This window comes from Scyliorhinus torazame, chromosome 1, assembly GCF_047496885.1.
Source record: "Scyliorhinus torazame isolate Kashiwa2021f chromosome 1, sScyTor2.1, whole genome shotgun sequence".
Classification (NCBI taxonomy): Eukaryota; Metazoa; Chordata; class Chondrichthyes; order Carcharhiniformes; family Scyliorhinidae; genus Scyliorhinus; species Scyliorhinus torazame.
The window spans coordinates 234867572-234889977 of record NC_092707.1 but is presented as its reverse complement, the minus strand read 5'-3'; the positions used below and the strand labels follow the sequence as shown (position 1 = coordinate 234889977).

The 22406-nt window shown below is 50.0% G+C and overlaps 1 protein-coding gene across 5 annotated transcripts in view; it reads right to left on the bottom strand.

Annotated features, from left to right (window-relative positions):
* Nucleotides 1–22406, bottom strand: part of LOC140419553 (uncharacterized) — a 215735-nt gene that overhangs the window by 60692 nt on the left and 132637 nt on the right. For all 5 annotated transcript variants that reach the window (XM_072503474.1, XM_072503458.1, XM_072503464.1 and 2 more), the window contains one exon: nucleotides 8721–8873. In XM_072503474.1, coding sequence (XP_072359575.1) covers nucleotides 8721–8873 — 153 coding nt within the window. The remainder of the gene's footprint in view (nucleotides 1–8720; nucleotides 8874–22406) is intronic.

Below are 22406 nucleotides of genomic sequence, written 5' to 3'. Positions count from 1 at the left end.
GTGGTAAATAGAGAGGAGGATAACCTTAGATTATAGGAGAATATAGACGGGCTGGTCAGATGGGCTGATCAGGCAAATTAAATTAAATCCGGATAAGTGATGCACTTGGGTGGGAAAACAAGGCATGGGAATACATGCTAAACTTCAGATCCCTTGGAAGCACAGAGGATCAGAGGGACTTTGCATGTACACTGGTCCCTTCAGCAGCAGAGCAGGTAGATACAGTGGTTAAGAAGGCATACAGTATACTGAGGCATAGAGTTTAAGAGCAGGGAGGATATGCTGGAGCTGTATAAAACGTTGGTTAGGCCACAGCTTGAGTAGTGTGTGCAGTTTTGGAATCCATATTATATGAGGGATGTGATAGCACTGGAAAGGGAACAGAGGAGATTTACCAGAATGTTGCCTGGGCTGGAGAGCTTTAGCTATGAAAAGAGATTATATAGACTTGGATTATTTTCCTTGGAGCAGAGGAAACTGAGGGGGGACATGATTCAGATGTATAAAAGTATGAGGGACATAGAGTAGACAAGAAGAAATGTTTCCCCTTGGTGGAATGACCAATGACCAGGGGGCATAGATTTAAGATAAGTGGCAGGGGGTCTAGAGGGAATGTAAGGAAAAGCCTTTATACCCAGAGCGTTGGGAGTTTGGAACTTGCTGCCTGAAAGGGTGGTGGAGGCAGAGGCCCTCATAACATTTAAGAAGTATTTAGATGTGCACTTGCGATGCCAAGACATACAAGGCTATGCGCTAAGTGCTGGAAAATGGGATTAGACTGGTTAGGTGGTTGTTTTAGACCAGCACATGGCCCTTCGGCCCATCGCCGAAGGGCCTTTTCTGTACTGTAGACCTCGATGACTCTATGACATGGTAACTCTGCTTGATTTTATTATGATTTTTTATATGTGTTGATGCTACTTCCTTAATAACGGATTCCAATATTTTTCCCAAGGACAGGTGTTAGGTTCGCCAGCTTCCAGTTTCCTGCTTTCCGTCTCCCCCCTATTTTGAATAGCATTTGTGGTTTTACAATCTTTTCTGGAATCTAGGGAATTTTGGAAGATCACAACCAATACATCCACTAGCCAGAATTTTCTGGCCGTTCACACTGGTAGGATCTTTCGGTTCCACCAACGGCACACCCTCGCCGTGGGCTTCCTGGCGGTGAGGGGGCATTCAATCGGATACCTAGTTGACAACGGTGGGACCAGAGAATTGTGCTGCTGACCAATGGCGGGCTGCGAAACAGATGACAGGTTGCAGGAACATCCTACACACTATTTCTGCACTCACATCTTCTAAGACCCTAGGATGCAGGCCATTGGGTCCAGGGGACATGTCAGCCCTTCATATAATTAGTGAGACGACTGCAGGATTTTAGATATCGTGGATTATAAACATTTGGCAATTTAAGGGTTAGAGTGTGTTTGACTGCAGTAGTCATGTTTTTTAAAAGAATCTGATTTTGCAATGTGAGAAAGCTTTCAGGAGCCAGAGGTGAAATTGACTGAAGTAAAAAGCCTGGGCTAATGCACTGTTGTTTGACGAGGGGGAGTCCCTGGGGAGTTAATGTGTTTTCAGCCTGGGGAGTTAATTTCTTTTTAGCTTGGGGAGATGATGTCATTGCTGGGTGGAGCTAAGGCATTCAGACATTTTGTGAAAGCTTTTGAGTGGACTTTGGATCTGGCTATCCTTTAGACTGCAGGTAAACTCTTTAGCTCTCACTGTAAGAAAGTAAACAAAAACCTTTAATAGTAATTAAAGCCGACTTCCGGTGGCGTGGGCGAGCAAGGCGGCCGCAGCCGGTGGCCGCGAATCACGGCGATTTCGGGGAAATCCCCGAGTCCTCACGCACCCCCCGACTATCGTCGGCCTTTGGGGCCGTCACGAGCAGCCAGCAGGGCCGGTTTAAAAACTGGCAAAGAACCCCGCGCGGGTGTCGGGCGCCGAGGCGCTGGGCCCGGCGCGACGTCGAGGTCAGAGCAGCGGGGGCAGAGCTACGAGGAGGCCGAGGCGGCAGGCCCAAGGCCAGGGCACTATGTAGGGAGGGTGCTCCATGTCGGATGGCTCCCACCTAGGAGGAAGAAAGAAGGCTGAAGCCTGGTCCCAGGGGAGCTCTGGGTGAATGCAGAGGAGAAAGAAAGAAGGTTTAAGGAAGTTTGATAAAAGTTTTTTTTTTCCTCTCCCCCTTTTTTTTTCAAAAAATAAGTCAGATTGATGAAGGACAGAAGGGTGAAGGGGGAGAGAGGAGAAAAGAAAGTTAAAAAACAATAAGCCGCTAAAGGATGCGAAGAGCAGCGTCGAAGAAAGGAGGAAACGCGGGTTCGACGCCGAAGGAGAAGACGAGCAAAAGTGCTGACAAGGTGGTGGAAGCCGAACTGCAAGGCGGGGCCGCACTACTTACCGTGGAGAAGATGACCGAGGTGATGGCGGTGGAGCTGGAAAAACAGTTTGTGAGGCACATGGAGGCCTGGAGGAAGGAGACAGCGGTCGTGTTGAGGTCATTGGTGGAGGAGGCAATCGGCCCGATGAGGGTGGAGGTGGCAAAGGCATCGGTCGAGGTGAGAGAGCAGGGCGAGAAGATGAAGGAGGAGGAGGGGGCCGTGTCACAACACAGCGACCAGGTCACCTCGATGGGGGACGAGCTGCGGAGGGTGGTGGAGGTTAACAGAGGACTCCGAGCAAAGCTGGAAGACTTGGAAATCCGCTCAAGGCGGCACAATTTGAGAATTGTGGGCTTGCCCGAAGGGACATATGGCCCAAGGCCAACGCAATGCTTCGCTAAGAAGTTGGCGGAGCTGATGGGGGAGGGTGAGCCCCCCACCCTGTACGAGCTAGACCAAGCTCATCGGTCATTAAGGCCGAAGCCCAAAGTGAATGAGCCGCCAAGGGCAGTAATTATCTGCTTCCATAAGTTTTGCATGAAGGAGAAGGTATTAAACTGGGCGAAGCAGAAGCGTGAGGTGCTGTGGGATGGTACTGCGGTTCGGATCTACCAGGACTGGACGGTGGAGTTGGCAAAAAGACGAGCCGCGTTTGGGCGAGTGAAGGCGGCTTTGTACAAGAAGGGAGTGCGATTTGGTGTGGTGTACCCGGCAAAGCTGAGAGTAACATATAACGCCAAAGACCTTTATTTTGAGACAGCGGAGGCGGCTGACGTGTTCGTGAGGGCAGAAGGCTTGGGACAGAAGTGAAGAGCGGAACTGGAAGAGAGACTGTGGACTGTGTTTGAGTAGCTGGAAAATGTATAAATGTTACAACTTTCTTTTTACTGATTTGTATTGCAATTTACTTCTCTTTGCATTGTTGCAGAGTTCAAGTTAATGGCATTCTGTGATGCGACGGATAAATGTTATGTTAGTGAATTGTACGGGTTGGATTATTGGGTTTGTTTTGGTGTTTCTTTCTCTGGGATTGGGTGGAAGGGGGTGAGAAGTCTTGGCGGGGGGACCCACCTGTGCTAGTTAACTAAAGTCAGTTAGTGAACGGGGGTGTGGTGAGAGGAAGGCTGTGGACGTTGGAGCCTGGATAGCAGGCTTCAGTAGGCCTACGAGGCGAGCAAGAGGGGGAGGAAGGGATGGATGTTGGGGGATGTTTTTGTAGGGGGGTTCTTGGGAGGGGGGTGAAGGGGTTCAATGTTAACAATGGACAGGGGCGGGTCAGGCTTATGGGGCAGGGCCCGGTGGTATGGTGATGGTGGATAAGAAAGGTGGGGGGGGGGGGGTGAGAGACCCCCAGTAAGGATAGTCACGTGGAACGTGAGAGGGCTCGGAGGTCCGGTCAAGAGGTCAAGGGTGCTTCTGCATCTTAAAAGTTTGAAAGCCGATGTAGCAATGCTGCAGGAGACTCACTTGAGGGTGATTTACCAGGTGAGACTTACAAAGGGCTGGGTTAGCCAAGTGTTTCACTCCGGATTTGATGGAAGGGCTCGAGGGGTAGCGGTGCTGGTCAGCAAAAGGGTACGCTTCCAGATGGAGAAGGTGGTGGCAGATCAGGGGGTAGATATGTGATTGTGACAGGGATGTTGGAGGGGAGATTAGTGGCGCTGTTAAGTGTATACGGTCCCAATTGGGACGATGTGGGATTCACAAGGAAGGTGTTTGGGGCCATTCCCGACTTGGACACGCATGAGCTGATTGTGGGGGGGGAACTGGAACTTGGTGCAGGAGCCAAGGTTGGACAGATCACGGCCGCGCTCGCTGGTCCGATCAAGGGGGGGGGGGGGGGGGCGAAGGCGCTGGCTGGGCTAATGGTGGAAATGGGAGGGGTGGACCCTTGGGGGTTCCTGTACCCAAGGGAACGTGAGTATTCGTTTTTCTCAGCGGTCCATAAGGTGTACTCGCGGATCGACTTTTTTGTGATGGGGAAGGCTTTGCTGGCTGGAGTCAAGGGGTCGGAATACTCTGCAATTGCAGTGTCAGATCACGCTCCACATTGGGTGGATATGGTGCAGGAGAAGGGAGTAGCGCAGAGACCGGGGTGGAAACTGGATGTGGGGCTTTTGGGGAACCAAGTGTTCTGTGAGAAAATTGAAAAGGTAATTAAGGAATATGTAGGTTTCAATTGTATGGGTGAGGTGTCGAAGGCAGTCGTCTGGGAGGCTCTAAAGGCGGTGGTGGGGGGTGAGGTAATTTTGTTTAAGGCCAGGGTGGACAAAGAGGAGAGGTTGGAGCGGCAGAGGGTAATAGATGAGATGTTGGAGGTAGATAGGAGGTATGCAGAAGATGGGGACCGGGTGAAGCTGGAAAAGAGGAAGGAACTACAGGCGAGCTTCGACCGACTGTCCACCAGGAAGGCGGTGCGCCAACTGAGACAAGCAAGGGGTGCAGTTTATGAACATGGAGATAAGGCGTATGTTAGCAGGTCAGATCCGGAGGGAGGCAGCGGCAAGGGAAATTCTTCAGGTGAGTGATAGGGCAGGGAAGTTGGTGGTGGCTCCAGTGCTGATTAACAAGGTTTTTGAGGAGTTTTATGAGAGGTTGTACAAGTCAGAGCCACCCGGTGGAGACCGTGAGATGCAGGAATTTCTAGGTGGGTTGGAGTACCGAGGCTAGGGGAGGGGGACAGGGGCTACATTAGAAGGAGCAATAGTGGAGCAGCTGGTGAGGTGAGGTGGCCTTCCTCAGTCACTGGCGGGTCGGGTACAGACGGTTAAAATTAATGTGTTGCCGCGATTCCTGTTTATTTTTCAATGCCTACCGATTTTCCTGCCAAAGTCTTTTTTCAGGGAGATTGAGGGAAGGATTACCTCATTCATATGGGGAGGGAAGGTGGCCAGAGTGAGAAGGGTGCTGCTACAGAAGGGAAGGCAGGCAGGGGGTTTGGGTCTCCCGAACCAATTGTACTACTACTGGGCGGCGAATGTGGAGACAGTGCGGAGCTGGGTCAGAGGGGTTGATTCTCAGTGGGTCAGAATGGAGGATAGTTTGTGCAGGGTGTCGGGGCTGAAGGCACTAGCAACAGCGCCGCTCCCGATAGCTCCGGGGAAATACTCAGGGAGTCCGGTAATAATAGCTTCATTGAAAATCTGGAGGCAGTTTCGCCAACACTTCGGGTTGTGGGTAGGGTCAAGGGAAATGCCGATTCGGGGGAACCACTGATTTGACCCAGGGAGGTGGGATGGAAGTTTTCGGAAATGGGAAGAGAGGGGGATTAAGACGCTAAAAGATTTGTTTCTTCGGGGTCGGTTTGCAGGATCGAGGGAGCTGGAAGCGAAGAATGGGCTAGAGCAGGGAGAAGTGTTTAGGTACATGCAGGTTCGGGATTTTGCCAGGAAGGAGATACAGAGCTTCCCAGAGGAACCGGCCTCCACATTGCTGGAGGAGGTGTTGACGACAAGGGGACTGGAGAAGGGGGCAGTGTCAACGGTGTACGGAGCTATTTTGGAAGAGGATAAGGCACCACTGGAAGGGATCAAAGCAAAGTGGGAGGAAGAGCTGGGAGAGGTTATAGAGGAGGGGGTCTGGTGTGAGGTGCTCCGGAGAGTGAATGCCTCCACCTCATGTGCGAGGTTGGGGCTGGTACAGCTGAAGGTGGTATATAGAGCGCACCTCACGAGGGCGAGGATGAGCCGATTTTTTGAAGGAGTAGAGGATGTGTGTGAACGTTCATATGTTTTGGTCCTGTCCAAAGCTAGGGGAGTACTGGAAGGAGGTGTTTAGGGTAATTTCCAAGGTGGTGCGTGTGAAACTGGACCCGGGTCCCCGGGAGGCCATATTCGGGGTGTCGGACCAGCCAGGGATGGAAACGGGAGCGGAGGCAGATATCATAGCCTTCGCCTCGTTGATCGCCTGAAGGCAGATCCTGCTGGGATGGAGAGCAGCCTCTTCACCCAGTGCCCTGGCGTGGCGGGGGGACCTGTTGGAATATTTGACCCTTGAGACGGTTAAGTTCGAACTGAGGGGAAGCTCGGAGGGGTTCTACAAGTCATGGGCATTATTTATTATGCACTTTCAAGAACTGGATAACATTCAACATTAGTTGGGGTGGGGGGGGGGGGGGCTGTATAGACTAAGGGTGACTATGGGTAATCCCTGATTCCTTTTTGTCATTTGTTTATGTAAACATGCGGGCTAATGTTTGGGGGTTGGTGGGTGGATGGGATCGTTGTTATTGTTATGGGGATTGACATTTGTTGCTGATTATTGTTTATTGTTGATGGGTGTAAATGCGGGAGAAAATGTGAAAAAGGAGAATAATTTTTTTTTTAAAAAATAGTAATTAAAGCCATGCAGACTTGTCTGAGGGCAAGGAAGAAGCTGAAACAAATGGGTTGAAACAGCTTTTTGAAGACACCCACCCAGAATCTGCAGGAGTTCCAACAGGAGCCAAATCTATTCTGGAAAGCAAGTTTTACTCTGTGTCATTGGGATGCAGGATGGAGGGAGAGCTGTTTGGTTTTTTTGTTTCTTGTTGGGAATAGAGATAGTAATTAAGGGTATTGTACTTACTGTATTGAGCAGTATTGTTTTAGGGGCAATTCTAATCTATTTTTGGGTGTGATTTTAAAGAATTTGATAGGGTGTTAATAAGAAAGTTTTGCTTTAAAATACTAAATCCCTATTTCTACTTGCAATCATTCCTGGAGCGAAGTATTCTTTCCGCACAGTCTTACAAAATAAACTAAAATATTGGGATTGCTAGAGCAAAATATATCAGGAGAACTCTCAGATGTTTACTGCTACAAAGTTTATATCTGCGCTTCCCAAGTTGATCCCAGCCAATGTACAGCTTATTTCAATGTACAGCTACATTTCTTCCCGAGGAAATGGAAAGAAACCGTGGTTGGTTGATTGCAAATTTTGCGCTTTTGAACCTATCACATATAGGATAGGCTGACATAGGAATTAGGAGCAGCTCTTAGTGCCTGCTCCACCATTCAATCAGATCATGGCTGATCTCTTCTGGGTCTCAAATCCACCTTCCCACCTGTTACCCTTGTCCCTTTAATCTGTTTTTTTAATATCAGAAATAAATCTATCTCCTCCTTGAAACCATTTAAATACTCATATTCCACTGCAATATGGGGCAGCGAGTTCCACAAATTCATCCCTCTGCGAGAAGTAGTTCCTCTTCTTCTCAGTTCTAAATCTACTGCCTCTCAACCTATATCTGTGACCTCTAATTCTAGATTGCCCCATAAGGGGGATCATTTGGTCTACGTTTATTTTATCAATCCCTTTTAGTATTTTATACACCTTGATCAGACCCTCTCTCATCCTTCTAAACTCCAGCAAGTATAAGCCCAAACTGTTTAATCTCTCCTCATACGTCATCCCTTTCATCCCCGGAATCAATCTGGTGTGAGCTTCCTCTGAACTGCCTCCAATGCCACCACAGCCTTCCTCAAATAAGGAGACCAAAACTGAACATAATACTGCAGATGTGGTCTCACCAACACCTTATACAATTGCAACAACACTTCTCTACTTTTATACTCCAGTCCTATTGCAATAAACGCTAACATTACATTTGCCTTTTTAATTACATGCTGTACCTGCATACTGTCTTTCTGGGATTCATGAACAAAGACAACAAGATCCCTCTGTCCAGACGCATCTTGAATCTGCTTTCCATTTAGATAATAAATTCCCTTTCTATTTTTTCGGCCAAAATGGATAACCTCACACTTATCTACATTAAACTCCATCTGCCAAATTTTGACCCAATTTCCTAGCCTATCTAGGTCCATCTGTAAAATCTCTACCTCCTCTTCGCTGCCTGCTTTCCCACCTATTTTAGTATCATCTGCAAGTTTTGCTATGTTACACTCTGACTCTGCTTGCAGATCATTTATATATCAGATGCATAATTTCCAAGGTTGAGAACAAAGGAAGCTGCTTGGGTCTTCCCTCATCATTCAGACTTCAAAACTTTACAAAGCTGACATCTTCACCATGATTATTAATTGCCCCAAATACCACTCATTTAATTCCCGATTGTCTCAGATATTGAGTAGTACACCTATTCCATCCACACAAATCCTCATTTTTTTCCCCCTACACTACACACCTTCCTTAGAGCTCACTTCCAGAATTATCTAAACAATTCCCATATCATTACCAATTCCCAAACACCACTGGCCTCATTTACAACACAACAGGTTGGCTTCTTCATAATAAAGCACAATGAGTAGTCATTTAAGAGTAATTTCCAATCTGTTTTAGAAACTGCCTGATTTTACTTCCATTGATAAACATCTTTCTGATAGTACTCACCAACTCTGGGTCAGGTGTTAATCTATCCTGGAAGGGTGTTTTCCGTCCAGTTGGAGTTCCACTTCTGCTTCTTAGATGAATAGGAGACTTGGCATGGATTTCTCGTATTTCAGTTTTCTGATTTTCAGGCTTTGTTGCTTCTTTTTCTGAAACCTATAAGGCATACACATTTTCTTGTTGAGAAAACTGCACCCAATCTTCAGTTCTTTGTACTGATCTTTTACCAAAGACATGAACAGTTTTGCTTCAGTATAATCCGATTTCATGGGTGAAATTCTCCGCAATCGGCGCGATGTCCGCCGACCGGCGCCAAAAACGACGCGAATCAGTCCGGCATCGCGCCGCCCCAAAGGTGCGGAATCCTCCACATCTTGAGCGGCCGAGCCCTAACCTTGAGGGGCTAGCCCCGCGCCGGACTGATTTCCGCCCCGCCAGCTGGCGGGAAAGGCCTTTGGTGCCCCGCCAGCTGGTGCGGAAATGGCATTGCCGGGCGGCGCATGCGCGGGAGCGTCAGCGGCCGCTCATGGCATCCCCGCGCATGCGCAGTGGAGGGGGTCTCTTCCACCTCCGCCATGGTGGAGACCGTGGCGAAGGCGGAAGGAAAAGAGTGCCCCCACGGCACTGGCTCGCCCACGGATCGGTGGGCCCCGATCGCGGGCCAGGCCACCGTGGGCCCCCCCCCCCCCGGGGCCAGATCGCCCCGCGCCCCCCCCAGGACCCCGGAGCCCGCCCGCGCCGCCTTGTCCCGCCGGTAAGAGAGGTGGTTTAATCCAGACAGCATTCTAGCAGCGGGACTTCGGTCCATCCGGGCCGGAGAATCGCCGGGGGGGCCCGCCAACCAGCGCGGCGCGATTCCCGCCCCCGCCGAATATCCGGTGCCGGAGAATTCGGCAACCGGCGGGGGCGGGATTCACGCCAGCCCCCGGCGATTCTCCGACCCGGCGGGGGAGTCGGAAAATCTCGCCCCATGTCTATTTCAGATGAATATTTTATGTTTAAAGTTTCTGTTCAGAGCAAAAAACCCACCACTTGGACCATGTCAGGCAATTTTATGAGATCATTGAGAAAGACGAGAGTAGGAATGGGATCGGGAATTATAATGACAAATCATGGGAAGGCTAACAACAATAGCTGGCAACTGTCCTGTTAAAATATTGCTTCTCCCGTGAAAGCATGCAATGTGTCTTTTCCATAGGTTAAGCATATGTTTAATTATTGTTAATAATAATGATCAAATGCTTATTAAATGTATGAATATCTACCAGTGTATGCTATTCTTTTGAGAAGTAACTTACAACTCAGGACATGCATCCTGCAACAGAAATTGCAGTATAAACGTGAAAATGACAATGTTACAGCAGATGCGATGGCGAGGGGGTGACACATGGTGACTAGAGCTGTTGATTGAGTGAAAGTCAGAAAAGAGGTGAGGCTAAGGCAACATGAAATCAGGTAGATGTGGTCAAGGATCTGCTGAGGAATTCAGATCATTCCAAAGTTCTGGTTCAGAACGTGATGCCATCAGAGTAGATACCACAGAGACAGAGGGCCCAATCGAACGGCCTCGTCGCGCCCGGCTCGGGACGCAACGAGGCCGTTAAATCTCGTGAGAGGCCTCTTGCCAGATTTGTGATGCTCAGGACACCTTGCAAGATCTAACAAGATCTATCAAGACGTCGTGATCTGGATCTTGCCCTTGCTGGGTGGGATCCAGATTTAAGACAGCAGTTAGACTCATTTAAGTATGTAGGTGCCGGATTCTCCCAAGGCCGGGATGGAATGCCCAGGCTGGGAGACCTCGCTGTGGCGCTGTTTAGCACTGGGCCACACAAATGTGGACCAGGCGTTATCGCACTTGGGGTGATCTTCCAGGTCATCGGGGGCTCCCGGATGATCCGACTCTGGGCACTGTCAGGGTTCCCATGCGGCACTGCCAGGCTAGCAGGAGCCTTAAAAGAGTGCCAGGCTGGCAGTGCCAAGGTGCCTGGGTGCCAGGTTGGCACTGCCAGGGCTTGGGCCAGGGGGTACCCTGCCCTTAGGAGGTGGGGTGAAGTGGGCTCAAGGACCCCCTAATAGGCACATTGGAGCGTTGGGGGGGGGGGGGTCCGGACACAGTGATAAGGGGTCAAGAGTTCGGGACAGCATTTAAATCTGGTGCCCCGATCTCTCCCTGTATTGTTGAGCTGAGCTGAGCAGGAAATTAAGGAAAGTGTGGCCTTGGTGGGGCTTTCCTCACAGTCCCATTTGATAGTGGGGTTGGTCTCAGCGCTACAGGCACTGAGAAACGCCCCGCTAAACATGCCCAAAACGTGACTCTTGTTCTTTTCCCAATAAAATGCGCTCAGAGAAACTGAAGGAATAAAATGGGAGGAAGAACACAATCAAATGATTGTGGAAATCTATGGATTTGTTACACGTGTCTATGGACAGCTCATGCAGAGGTATTGATGGAGAGGTCCAGGAAGTTGAAGGAAGAGCCAAAAGTGGACCACATTAAGGTACAATAGATTGATAGATATAAGTGGGAAATGTAGCTAAGGAAGCTTCAGAACAGTGTACAGAGACAGACTTTTCATGGTGTAAAGGACTGGATTCAGATAACTTGAATCATTAAATGGAAGGTGAAGCTGACCTCCAAGAATTGGCTACACTTCTGGTCCATATGACATGAAATGTTGAGACAACAGCACAGATGAAATGGTTAATGTGTTAGACGTTTTAGTTGCTGTGATATGAAGTTCTGTTCGTTTTTCACATACACACATTTATTTCATTCCAACAGCCTTAGCACAAAACTCTAACTATACATCACCTGACAGAGGCCACCTGAAGCCCCTTTACATATGTGTCAATTAATGGATACTTAACATAAATGAGACAACTATTTGCAATGTCTCTTAACCCATTACTTAACATAATGTAGTCAGCAGAGTGAGACAGCAGGTGCAATCGAATGGACTCGTAGCGCCTGACATGGTGACGCGACAAGGCCGTTAAATCTAGCGAGATTTGAGACACTTGGAACTAATGGGATCTCGCAAGATGTTGTGATCTGGATCTCGCCATCACTGGGCAAGAAACAGATATGAATATTTAAATGAGCCATTAGGCTCATTTAAATATGCCAGCTCCTGATTCTCCCGAGGCCCGAGAACGAACGTGGGTGGCCTCGCCGTGGCACCTTTTAGCACTGGTCCACACAAATGTGGACCAGGCTAATGGCCCCTGGGGGGTCTGCCAAGCCATTTGACACCCCTGGGTGGTCAGGGACAGGACAGGGTGGCACTTTGGTTTTCCCTCTGGCAGCCGGACACTTGCTGGCACCTTGGCACCTCAAGATGTTCCAAGCGTCATAAATCTTGGGAGAGGCCTCTTGCGAGAGTTAATGGTTCCGTCGCGTCACCACATGAGACCGTTTGATCGCACCCGTTCTCTCACTCTGTTGGCTACATTAACCATTTCACGTGTGCTGTTGTCTCAACATTTTGTGTCGTAACAACGGGAATCATAGCCAATTCTTGGAGGTCAGCCTGACACTGCCAAGGTGTTCAGGTGGCACTGCCAAGCTGTCAGGGGTAATGCCAGCACTAGGGTGCCCAGGTGTCAGGGTGGCACTGCCAAGGGCCTGGGCTTGAGGGATACCATGCCCATGAAAGGAGGGATGAGGAGGGGTATGAAGGGTGGGGGGCTGAAGGGTGGGTATGAAACGGCCTCCTAAACATTTTGGGGGGGGGGTGAAGGATGGGGGTCTTGAAAGGGAAGGGTCAGCGACCCCGTAGTGGGGAGTCCTCACTCGGTGGGGGGGGGGGGTGGAATAATGCCCATGTGTGTGGGAGGTGACATTGCCCATGGGTGGAAGTATTGGGGATCCTCATGCTCACTTAGAGATGGTCAGTGGGAGGGATGGGTCAGTAAGGCAATAACAACTCATGTTTGACAGGCCACCCGGGTGGAGCCCGGTGGTTCTTCACCTCTGTGACATCCGCCAGCCTCCTCTTGGGCCTGGTTTCCTGAGCGACATTGTTGCAAGCTGGCTGGGGCTGGTTGAGCAGGTGCTGCTCAACATTGTTAGCAGGGGGCGCGCGCTGTCCCGGCGAATCAGCTGGCAAACCTTAATTTGTGGCGAGAAACCTGTGAGGCCTCGTTAAGTGGACCAATTAAAGGTGAATTGCGTTGCTGACCTCGCTGGGCCGAGCGCAGGGAAGCTCATGGCAATTCCCGCTCGCTACCACAATTAAACATCTTTCCAGAGAATCGCGCTTGGTCACCAAACATCCCCACTTCTGGGGTAGGATTCTTCCTTGGCTGATGCCGAAATTGGGAAACACGATTGGGTGGAAAATAGGTTCCGATGCCAAAATCGCAGTGGCGTTGACTTGACGCCAAATTGCAATTCTCTGTCACCACGACAGCGGCATCAATGTGGTCCGGAACGCACGTACAGTAAACACTGGTTGAATATCATTAGCGGGCCGGACCCGGTATTCTCCAGGGCATCCGCGAATCCCCGCCTCCGATGGGCTGAGTTCCAAGCGGTGTGGTTCACTTGTGCTTTTAAAAATCGTGAAATCAGCGTCATGGCTGATAAGGGAGAGAGAGGAGGTAGGACACAGAGAGGCACGACTGTGGACTGCCAGGCCGGACACTGGCCGAGCTGGCTGGGGTGGGGCAGGTCCTGCCAAGGCCAGAGGGGAGGGGGTGTGATGCGGGAACAGGCCAAGTGGCCGGGGTGACCCTAACATGGGACTGGTGCGGTGTCCAGGCATGGAGCGCCATAACCATGGTCTGCAAGGCAGCCGCTGACTACCCACCTTGGCCCCTGGTTCTGCAGAGTGACATCTGCCTTATGGGTGCCCCCACCCCACCCCTGCATCTCACCCTCCGCCATACCCCCAGCCACCACCTGCGGCAGGGCATCAGGTGGCCCACCCAGGGCAACGCCGACTGTGGCCCCTACAGGGAACGCCGGGTGGGGGGCCTTGCAGCGTACCGTTGGCAAGAGCAGTGCCAGCCGATGATACCCCTGGCGTCAGCGGCAAGCGCCAGGGCCAAAGGCCCCCATGGTGCCAGGCACCAACGGGGTCAGGGGTGCGGGGTTGGGGGGGACATGAGGGGGCAGAGCCCAGAGTGCCAACCGGGGCCACCATGTACCCCGTTGGACCTGGTTGAGCATGGGAGTATGCAACATGATAACATGTCAGCCTTTCACCCCCTGCAGAAACTGGACATTGGAATTCAACCAGTCCTTGTGGCCTCACTTGAATCTGATCTCCCTAGATGGGGGGGCGGAGCTACACCCTTAAGCCAAGGGCCCCATGGGACATAAGTATCCCGGCCCAAGTGTAGGCCGGGCACGGGAGACCTTTCGGGAGTAGAAGTTGTATTATAGTAGGTAAAATAAATATCGAGTTTTCTTACAGTCATCGGTTCAGTGTGATCACTCGCCTGGAACTTTACACTGGCGACAAGGTTAAAGTGGAGCTGCCAGAGATATCATTTCCTCCAGGCCCAGTTCACCTTGACAAAGCCTCAGGAGGCCTCCATCCAGGCTGCAGGAATGCCAATAATTGGAAACCTTACAACCCCAGGTTAAAGTCCAACAGGTTTGTTTCGAATCACTAGCTTTCGGAGCACTGCTCCTTCCTCAGGTGAATGAAGAGGTAGGTTCCAGAAACATACATATATATATATATTATATATATATATAGACAGAGTCAAAGTTGCAAGACGATTCTTTGAATTTGTCTATATATATGTTTCTGGAACATACCTCTTCATTCACCCGAGGAAGGAGCAGTGCTCCGAAAGCTAGTGATTTGAAACAAACCTGTTGGACTTTAACCTGGTGTCGTAGGACTTCTTACTGTGCTCACCCCAGTCCAACGCCAGCATTTCTACATCATTAATTGGAAAGTCAGAGGCGTTCGATGCCGAGATGAGTCTCTGGACCCAATTTATTGAGTGAATGCGCTGTTTCTTTCGACTCAACAACATTATCGGTGATAAAAGACAAACTGTGACCCTCCTCACGGTCTGCGGGGCAGATACCTACTGTACCATCAAGAGTTTAAGTTTTCCAGATTCGCCCGACAGTTTACGGAGTTGGTTTCCTTGGTAAGCAACCATTTCAATCCAAAATCTCACATGGCCAACCAAAACCAGGGAGAGTCCGTGACTGACTTCTTGGCCCGTTTATGAAAACATGCAGAGTTTTGCGAGTTCGCCCAGCCTTGTCCAAATCGCTCAGAGACTGTTTGGTCTGCGGCATCCACAACGTGGCGACACAAGACCGCTTGCTGGGTGAAGGGGCTGTTTAGCACAGGGCGAAATCGCTGGCTTTGAAAGCAGACCAAGGCAGGCCAGAAGCAAGGTTCAATTCCTGTAACAGCCTCCCCGAACAGGCACCGGAATGTGGCGACTAGGGGCTTTTCACAGTAACTTCATTTGAAGCCTACTTGTGACAATAAGCGATTTTCATTCATTCAAACGCATCTTGGTTTACAGAAGGTGACCAGCATGGCTTTGTCCCAAGAAGGCACAGAGTGTGGTGTCCAGGAGCTTTGCAGCCTAGGGCGCCCAGCTGGATGCGGAGCACCCCCTCTCTGTGCTGTAGTTCAGGACTCCTGCCATTGGGGATGCAACCCTCGAGGCCAGGACCAGGGTCAGCGTTTTCCCGGTGAGAGAAGCTGGCACTCCCCCACGCCGGGTTACACCTGACCTGCGGGTTGGACGCACCAGTTCCCGGAGAATCCGGCAGGGCAGGCACCAGTGGGAAAGTCTACCCATCTGATGCTGCACCCCCAATGAATGTCCCCGAGGATGGGCCCATTTTGTGGAGGACCAGGATTGTATCTGAGTGTTGCTCATTCAGATGACGGTCCGAATGAACTGTTTTCCCAACCAGATAGAGCTCAATACTGGGGCCGCAGTCTCAGTAATCAGCCACCGCACGTACGACCAAGTCCGCTCGGGCATCTGCAGCATGGTAATGCGGGATACCGGTGCAAGGCTGGTGACACATACTGGGGGAGCCTTTGGAGATCGCGGGCACCTCAGAGGTCCCCTTGGAGTACAGGGCACAGTCAGCAAACCTGCCATTGGTGTTAATGAAAGGTTTGCGTCCCAGCTTGCTGGGGCGGGGTTGGCTGAAGGGCCATGGCTGGATTGGCAACAGGTATGCCACATGTACCTCGATGGGTCGGACATGGCGCTGGCGCATTTCCCGGGCATTTTTCAAGACGGATTAGGTACCATCCGAGGGGCCTCCGTCAAGATTTTTGCGAACCCCGAAGCCCAGCCAAATATTTTCAAGCCCGCCCCGTCGCGCACGCATTAAAGCCGAAGGTGGATGCATAATTGGACCGCCTGGAACAATTAGGGATCATCCACCTGGAGCAGTTCACAGATTGGGCTGCGCCGATTGTGTTAGTCATGAAGCTTGATGGCTCCGTCCGACTCTGCGGGGATTTTCGGATGAGGATAGATCGGGTGTCACGTTTGGACCACTATCAAGTTCCCGGGATTGAAGACCTGTATGCTCGGTTCAGTGGAGTGCGTACTTTCACCAAGCTCGACATGAGCCTTGCATATTCGCAGTTAGTTTTGGACCCTGCCTCGCAGAAGTACGAGGCCATCAATACACACCAGGGTCTTCACGAGTACACCAGGTTCCCTTTCAGAGTCTCCTCTGAATGTGCCATTTTTCAGCGGGTGATGGAGAACATTCTCCGGGAATTGTCGCAAGTCGAGGTTTACCTCAATAACGCATTGATCACCGGTTCGTCTAACCGGGACCATATGAAATGAAATGAAAATGAAAATCGCTTATTGTCAGAAGTAGGCTTCAAATGAAGTTACTGTGAAAAGCCCCTTGTCGTCACATTCCGGCGCCTGTTCGGGCAGGCTGTTACCGGAGATGTGCGGGTTAGGTGAATTGGCCAATGATAAATTGCCCTTAATGTCCAAATTGCCCTTGGTGTTGGGTGGAGGTGTTGAGTTTGGGTAGGGTGCTCTTTCCAAGAGCCGGTGCAGACTCAAAGGGCCGAATGGCCTCCTTCTGCACTGTAAATTCAATGATAATCTATGATTAATCTAGGACAAAGGTTCGGCACAACATCGTGGGCCAAAGGGCCTGTTCTGTGCTGTATTTTCTATGTTCTATGTACCGGAATCGAACCATGCTGCTGGCCTGCCTTGGTCTGCTTTCAAAGCCAGCGATTTAGCCCTGTGCTCAACAGCCCCTAATGAAGAAACAGCCCCTATGAAGAACCTGGAGGACGTGCTATGTTTATTCGAGGCAGTCAGGGTCTGCTTACAGTGGAAAAAGGTGTGTATTTCACACGAAAGAAGTGGTCTACTTGGGTTACAGGGTAGATCGGAATGGCTTGTACCCAGTGGTCGATAATGTGCGAGCAATCCGGCAGGTTCCCGTGCCAAAGGATCCTACGGAGCTCCGCTCTTTCCTGGGCCTAATCAACTATTGTGGCAAGTTCATTACAAATTTGGCAATCGTGCGGCCCCACTGCATTTGTTGCAAAAGATTGGGCTAGCGTTGGATTTAGGACCCGCTCACATTCAGCGAGGTGGAGCAGTGGCTCTTGTCTTGCATCTGTTGACTTAATTTGACCCATCCAAGCCTTTGTTGTTAACTTGCGACACTTCGACTTATGGCATCGGGGTGTTTTGGCACACCAAATGTATGACGGAACGGCCCACTGTGTTTGCTTCACGCACCCTGGTGGCGGCGGAGTGGAACTACGTGTAAATCGAAAAAGAAGGTTTGCGTTGGTTCTTGGGGTGAAGCGATTCCACCAGGACATGTATGGACATAAACGTATAGCCTATACGGACCACAAGCCCCTTTTCGGGTTGTTTAAGGTGGATAGAGCAATCCCCCCCTTGGCTTCAGCCCGCATTCAGCACAGGGTGCTGCTCCTGGTGGCGTACAAATGTGTTGGAACATCGTCCAAGGACGAAGATTCTGCATGCAGACACTCTTAACTCTCTCCCGTTGTCCACCAACACGCCAATGCCTGTTACTTCAGACAAGGTGCACTTCATTGACTCCTTGACAGTTACGGCTGCCCAGGTGAAGGCATGGACAGAGACAAGTTGTTGGCCAGGGTCCGTCACATAGTACTGCACGGGGCCCAACATTGCGCTTTTCCGGAGGATCTGCGTGCATTCACCACGAAGGTGGTTGAACTCAGTGTGGTAGATGGCATCCTGCTGTGGGACTCCCGGGTGATCGTGCCCGAGCAAGGCCAGGGGGCAATGCTACAAGACCTCCACAGCTGGCACACAGGATCACGAAGATGAAAATGTTGGCTCGGAGTTATGCATGGTGGTCCAGGTGTCATGGGCCAGGGTTTAGAGAACCCCAAAGCGTATCATGGAGTTCACCTGACCCACAACTTTTAATGGATTGTGGTATGGGGAGCACACGGCCCACCCTACAGCAGAAATGGAAAAGTATTTTTTTTAAAGCAAAACAATGTTTATTCTATGAACTCAAGTTAACCTTTTTAAAACATACAGTGACCACCTTAGCAACCATCAATTCAAATACAACCCCCAAAGAATACAACACTCAGTAATCCTTAATAACTTCGCAAACAACATCCAGAAGACAAAAGAAACACTTTTTAAACAGGAGCACATTAGGTTTACATTCACTACTGAGAACATTTATAATTCTGAATTCACCAAATGATCAAGAGATAGTCTTTTCATGGCAGAGAGAACAGCAGTACACCTGCTTTGTCTGGCTTCAGCTCCAACACTGAAAAACGAAACTAAAACACACCATGCAGCAAACAGCCTAAAACGAAAGTAAAAAGCTGACAGATAGCCCAGCTCCACCCACACTCTGATATCACTGGTAAACACCCATTTCTTAAAGGTACATTTCTTAAAGGTACTCTCACATGACACGGAATAGAAACGGACATCGAAATGTTGGTGAAACATTGTATACGATGGTAGGAGAACAAGAAGCTCCCCCTCTGGTGCTCCACTCCACCCATAGGAGTGGCTGGGCTGACCGTGGCCCCGACTCCATGTGGATTTCGCGGAACCTTTTCAACGAGCCGTGGATTTACTTATCGCGGATGCCCATTCGAAGTGGTAGATGTTCACCGCATATCCACGATGATGTCACGAGCCGCTCCTGAGAAACTCCGACAAACTTTTCAGTATCCACGGGTTTTTCGAGAGTTAGTATTGGAGAAAGGCACAGCTTTCACAAGTGCGGAATTGGCCTATTTCCTGAAGCTAAACGGGGTCCGCCATGTACCGACCGCACCTTACCACCCGTCATCTAACGGATTGGCCAAACGGGGCGTACAGACGTTTAAGCTGGGAATGCGAAAACAGACCCCCGGTTCCCCGGAGACCCGTCTAGCCCATTTCCTCTTCTATTACCAACCCAAGCCACGCACCACCACTGGAGTGGCGCTCTTGGGATTGTTGGTGCGTCTTTGGTTGCGCTTCGTTCCACCAGACATTGGCAGGAACACTCCGAAGCATGACAACCCAGACCCTTCAGGGAATTTCCATGGGCGACGTGGTCTACATCTGGAATTACACCAACGGAATGTTGCGGATCCTGGGGATAGTGATAAAGCAATCGGGGCCAGTCTTGTATTCCATATGAGGACAGAGACCACCTCCACTGCCGAGTCGTGCATGTTCTCGAGGGAAATCAAAGCCCCCACAACTGGTGGTGTCCCTTCCTTCAGAGCAGCCACCTTTGGTCCACTGTGAGGCGGATGAGCCTCTCACCTTGTAAATGCGGGAGGTCAACTCTTCTGATGCTGAATCGGACATGGAGACTTTGCCAATGGCAGTTCAAATGGATCCGGTGACAGCTGCCATGCTGAGCATGGTGGAACCATCCAGACGTTCGGCCTGCAAACGTTGCTCCCCAGTTCGTCACACCCCTCCAGGCCCAGAGGTGTGGACAGTAGAGAGGCAGTAGAGCAAAGCGGGTAAGGGATCTTTCCCCTTCTGCCCTCGAGATGGATGATGTGTCGGACTTGGGGGGGATTATAACCCAACCGGAGGCTTAAGGGATCTGCAACATCAGAGTCCCTGTGGCCTCACCTGAATATGATCTCCCCAGATGAGGGGGTGTGCTACACCCTTAAGCCAAGGGCCCCATGGGACAGAAATACTTTGGCCCAAGTATGGGCCTGGCGCGGGAGACCATTTGGGCAGTAGGAGTTGTATTATAGTAGGTAAAATAAATATTGAGGTTTTTTTACAGTCATTGCTTCCATGTGGTCGCTTGCCTGTAAATTTACACCACTCGTGGATAAAGTTAACAACTAGGTTTCTACTTGCTTTTCTTTGTGCAAAACCTTTGGAGAGAGAACCTTTCAGGACCAAACTGAAACACCTCTGTTCAGATGAGAGTTCCAGGGCAACTAACTTTTCAGACAGATCTGGTTTCCCCCCCCATTAACTACATTATCTATACCCAAAGCAGAAGGCATTATTTTGCTTCTTCTTGCAAGATGTCCCTTGACTTGCTTGGCAGGACCAAACACAATACTGCTCATAATTTATCTGCATCCCAGAGGTCCTTCAAACATAAATGATATTCCATTAGCTAGCTGTCGGTAAACAAGTAAACGGTTCTCAAGATCTATCAGCTGAACACTTCACCTGCAAATCAATTATTCCCCCACTTTTACACACCTTAAAGAATGAAGAACAGTACAGCGCAGGTCCTCCAAGCCTGTGCCAATCACGATGCCTGTCTAAACTAAAACCTTCTGCACTTCTGGGGTCTATATCCCTCTATTCCCATCCTATTCATGTATTTGTCAAGGTGCCTCTTAAATGCCGCTATCGAACCTGCTTCCACCACCTCCTCCGGCAGCGAGTTCAGATACTCACCACCCTCGGTGTAAAAATCCTGTCTCGACATAATAATAATAATAACCTTTATTAGTGTCACAAGTAGCATTACGTTGACATTGCAAAGAAGTTACTGTGAAAATCCCCATGTCGCCTGTTCGGGTATACTGAGGAAGAATTCAGCATGTCCAATTCACCTAACAAGCATGACTTTTGGGACTTTGTGGGAGGAAACCGGAGCACCCGGAGGAAACCCACACAGACACTGGGAAAATGCGCAGACTCTGCATAGACAGTGACACAAGCAGAACCAGAGTCCCTGGCGCTGTGAAGCAACAGTGCTAACCACTGTGTTGCCGTGCCGCCCTCTAAACATTTCCTCTAAACTTTGCCCAACGCACCTTAAACCTATGTCCCCTACTAATTGATATTTCCACTTAATCGCAGTTCTAGCAGTCATATTGTCTGTGTACATCTTAACCCAGGTTTTAATAACATTACTGCAAAAAAAATAGAAAATATGACAATTTCTTACATTTGTCAAAGGTTGAATTGATCTCCTTAATTTTTTCTATGTAAAGAGTGTATAAGAGAAGCTTTTTGGTGTACTGAATTGTAGAGATATTATGTGTCACATTGACTGAGAAGATGGTGCCTGGAGCACAACCAGGGAGTAGGTTTACATGGATACGACATTTCGACCAAGGACATGATGGTAATTCTGTTGTATCTTCGATATCACTGCTAAAATAGCATGTGTAAAATGTTAATTATGATGAATAAAATATAAGCACTGTTACCAATAAGGGCTATCATCTTGAATTATTTTGGAACTACGGAATAGGGAGTTAAACAGTTAATTTACTCTGATACCCTGAATTGTCAACAGCTGTGGAGATTGGCCATATTAGGCCCTTTAACTGACTTTGCCCAGAGATGGCAGGAGATCGTGCAATGGCCCATGGCTGTGTGGGCCTGTCCATTCTTCTGCCCCCTCTATGAGTGTTTAAATATTTTGTGAGGGCCACGAAGAATCCAGCACAAGTTTTAAGGATACAAAGTAATAACATTTATTTGCAATAACATATATATATATATAACAGCAGCAGCAACGTCCCTTGCTGCACACTCCTTCCTGCTGGTTCCAAATTGGCCAGCTTTATTTATACTTGGAGTTTACTTGAGGTTTCTCCGCCCCCCTCATTGGGGAAGCTCATACTCCCACAGGATTGTGGGATTGTCATTAGTCCCCAGCCAATGGTAAGCAGGCAGGTTATAACATCCCTCCCCCCCAAAGTCCAAGGAATCCACCGAAGACCCTGGCGAAGGAGGGCGTCAGACTCGTTTTTCCGCAGGCCGGACACCATTTGCACGCGGCGCTAGATCAGGCGGCGTGTAACGAGACGGAGACAGGCGCTTCCATTTTTAAAAAAAAAATGTTTTAATGGGATCTGGGGGGGGGGGTGGGGGGGGGGGTGGGGGGAGATGGGATCTGGGGGGGGGGGAGATGGGATCTAGGGGGGGGGGGAGATGGTATCTAGGTGGGGGGAGATGGGATCTAGGGGTGGGGAGATGGGATCTAGGGGTGGGGAGATGGGATCTAGGGGTGGGGAGATGGGATCTAGGGGGAGAAGGGATCTAGGGGGGGGAGAAGAAGGGATCAAGGGGGAGAAGGGATCTAGGGGGGTGAAGGGATCTAGGGGGGAAGGGATCAAGGGGGAGAAGGGTTAGCACAGGGCTAAATCACTGGCTTTGAAAGCAGACCAAGGCAGGCCAGCAGCACAGTCCAATGCCCGTACAAGCCTCCCCGAACAAGCGCCAGAA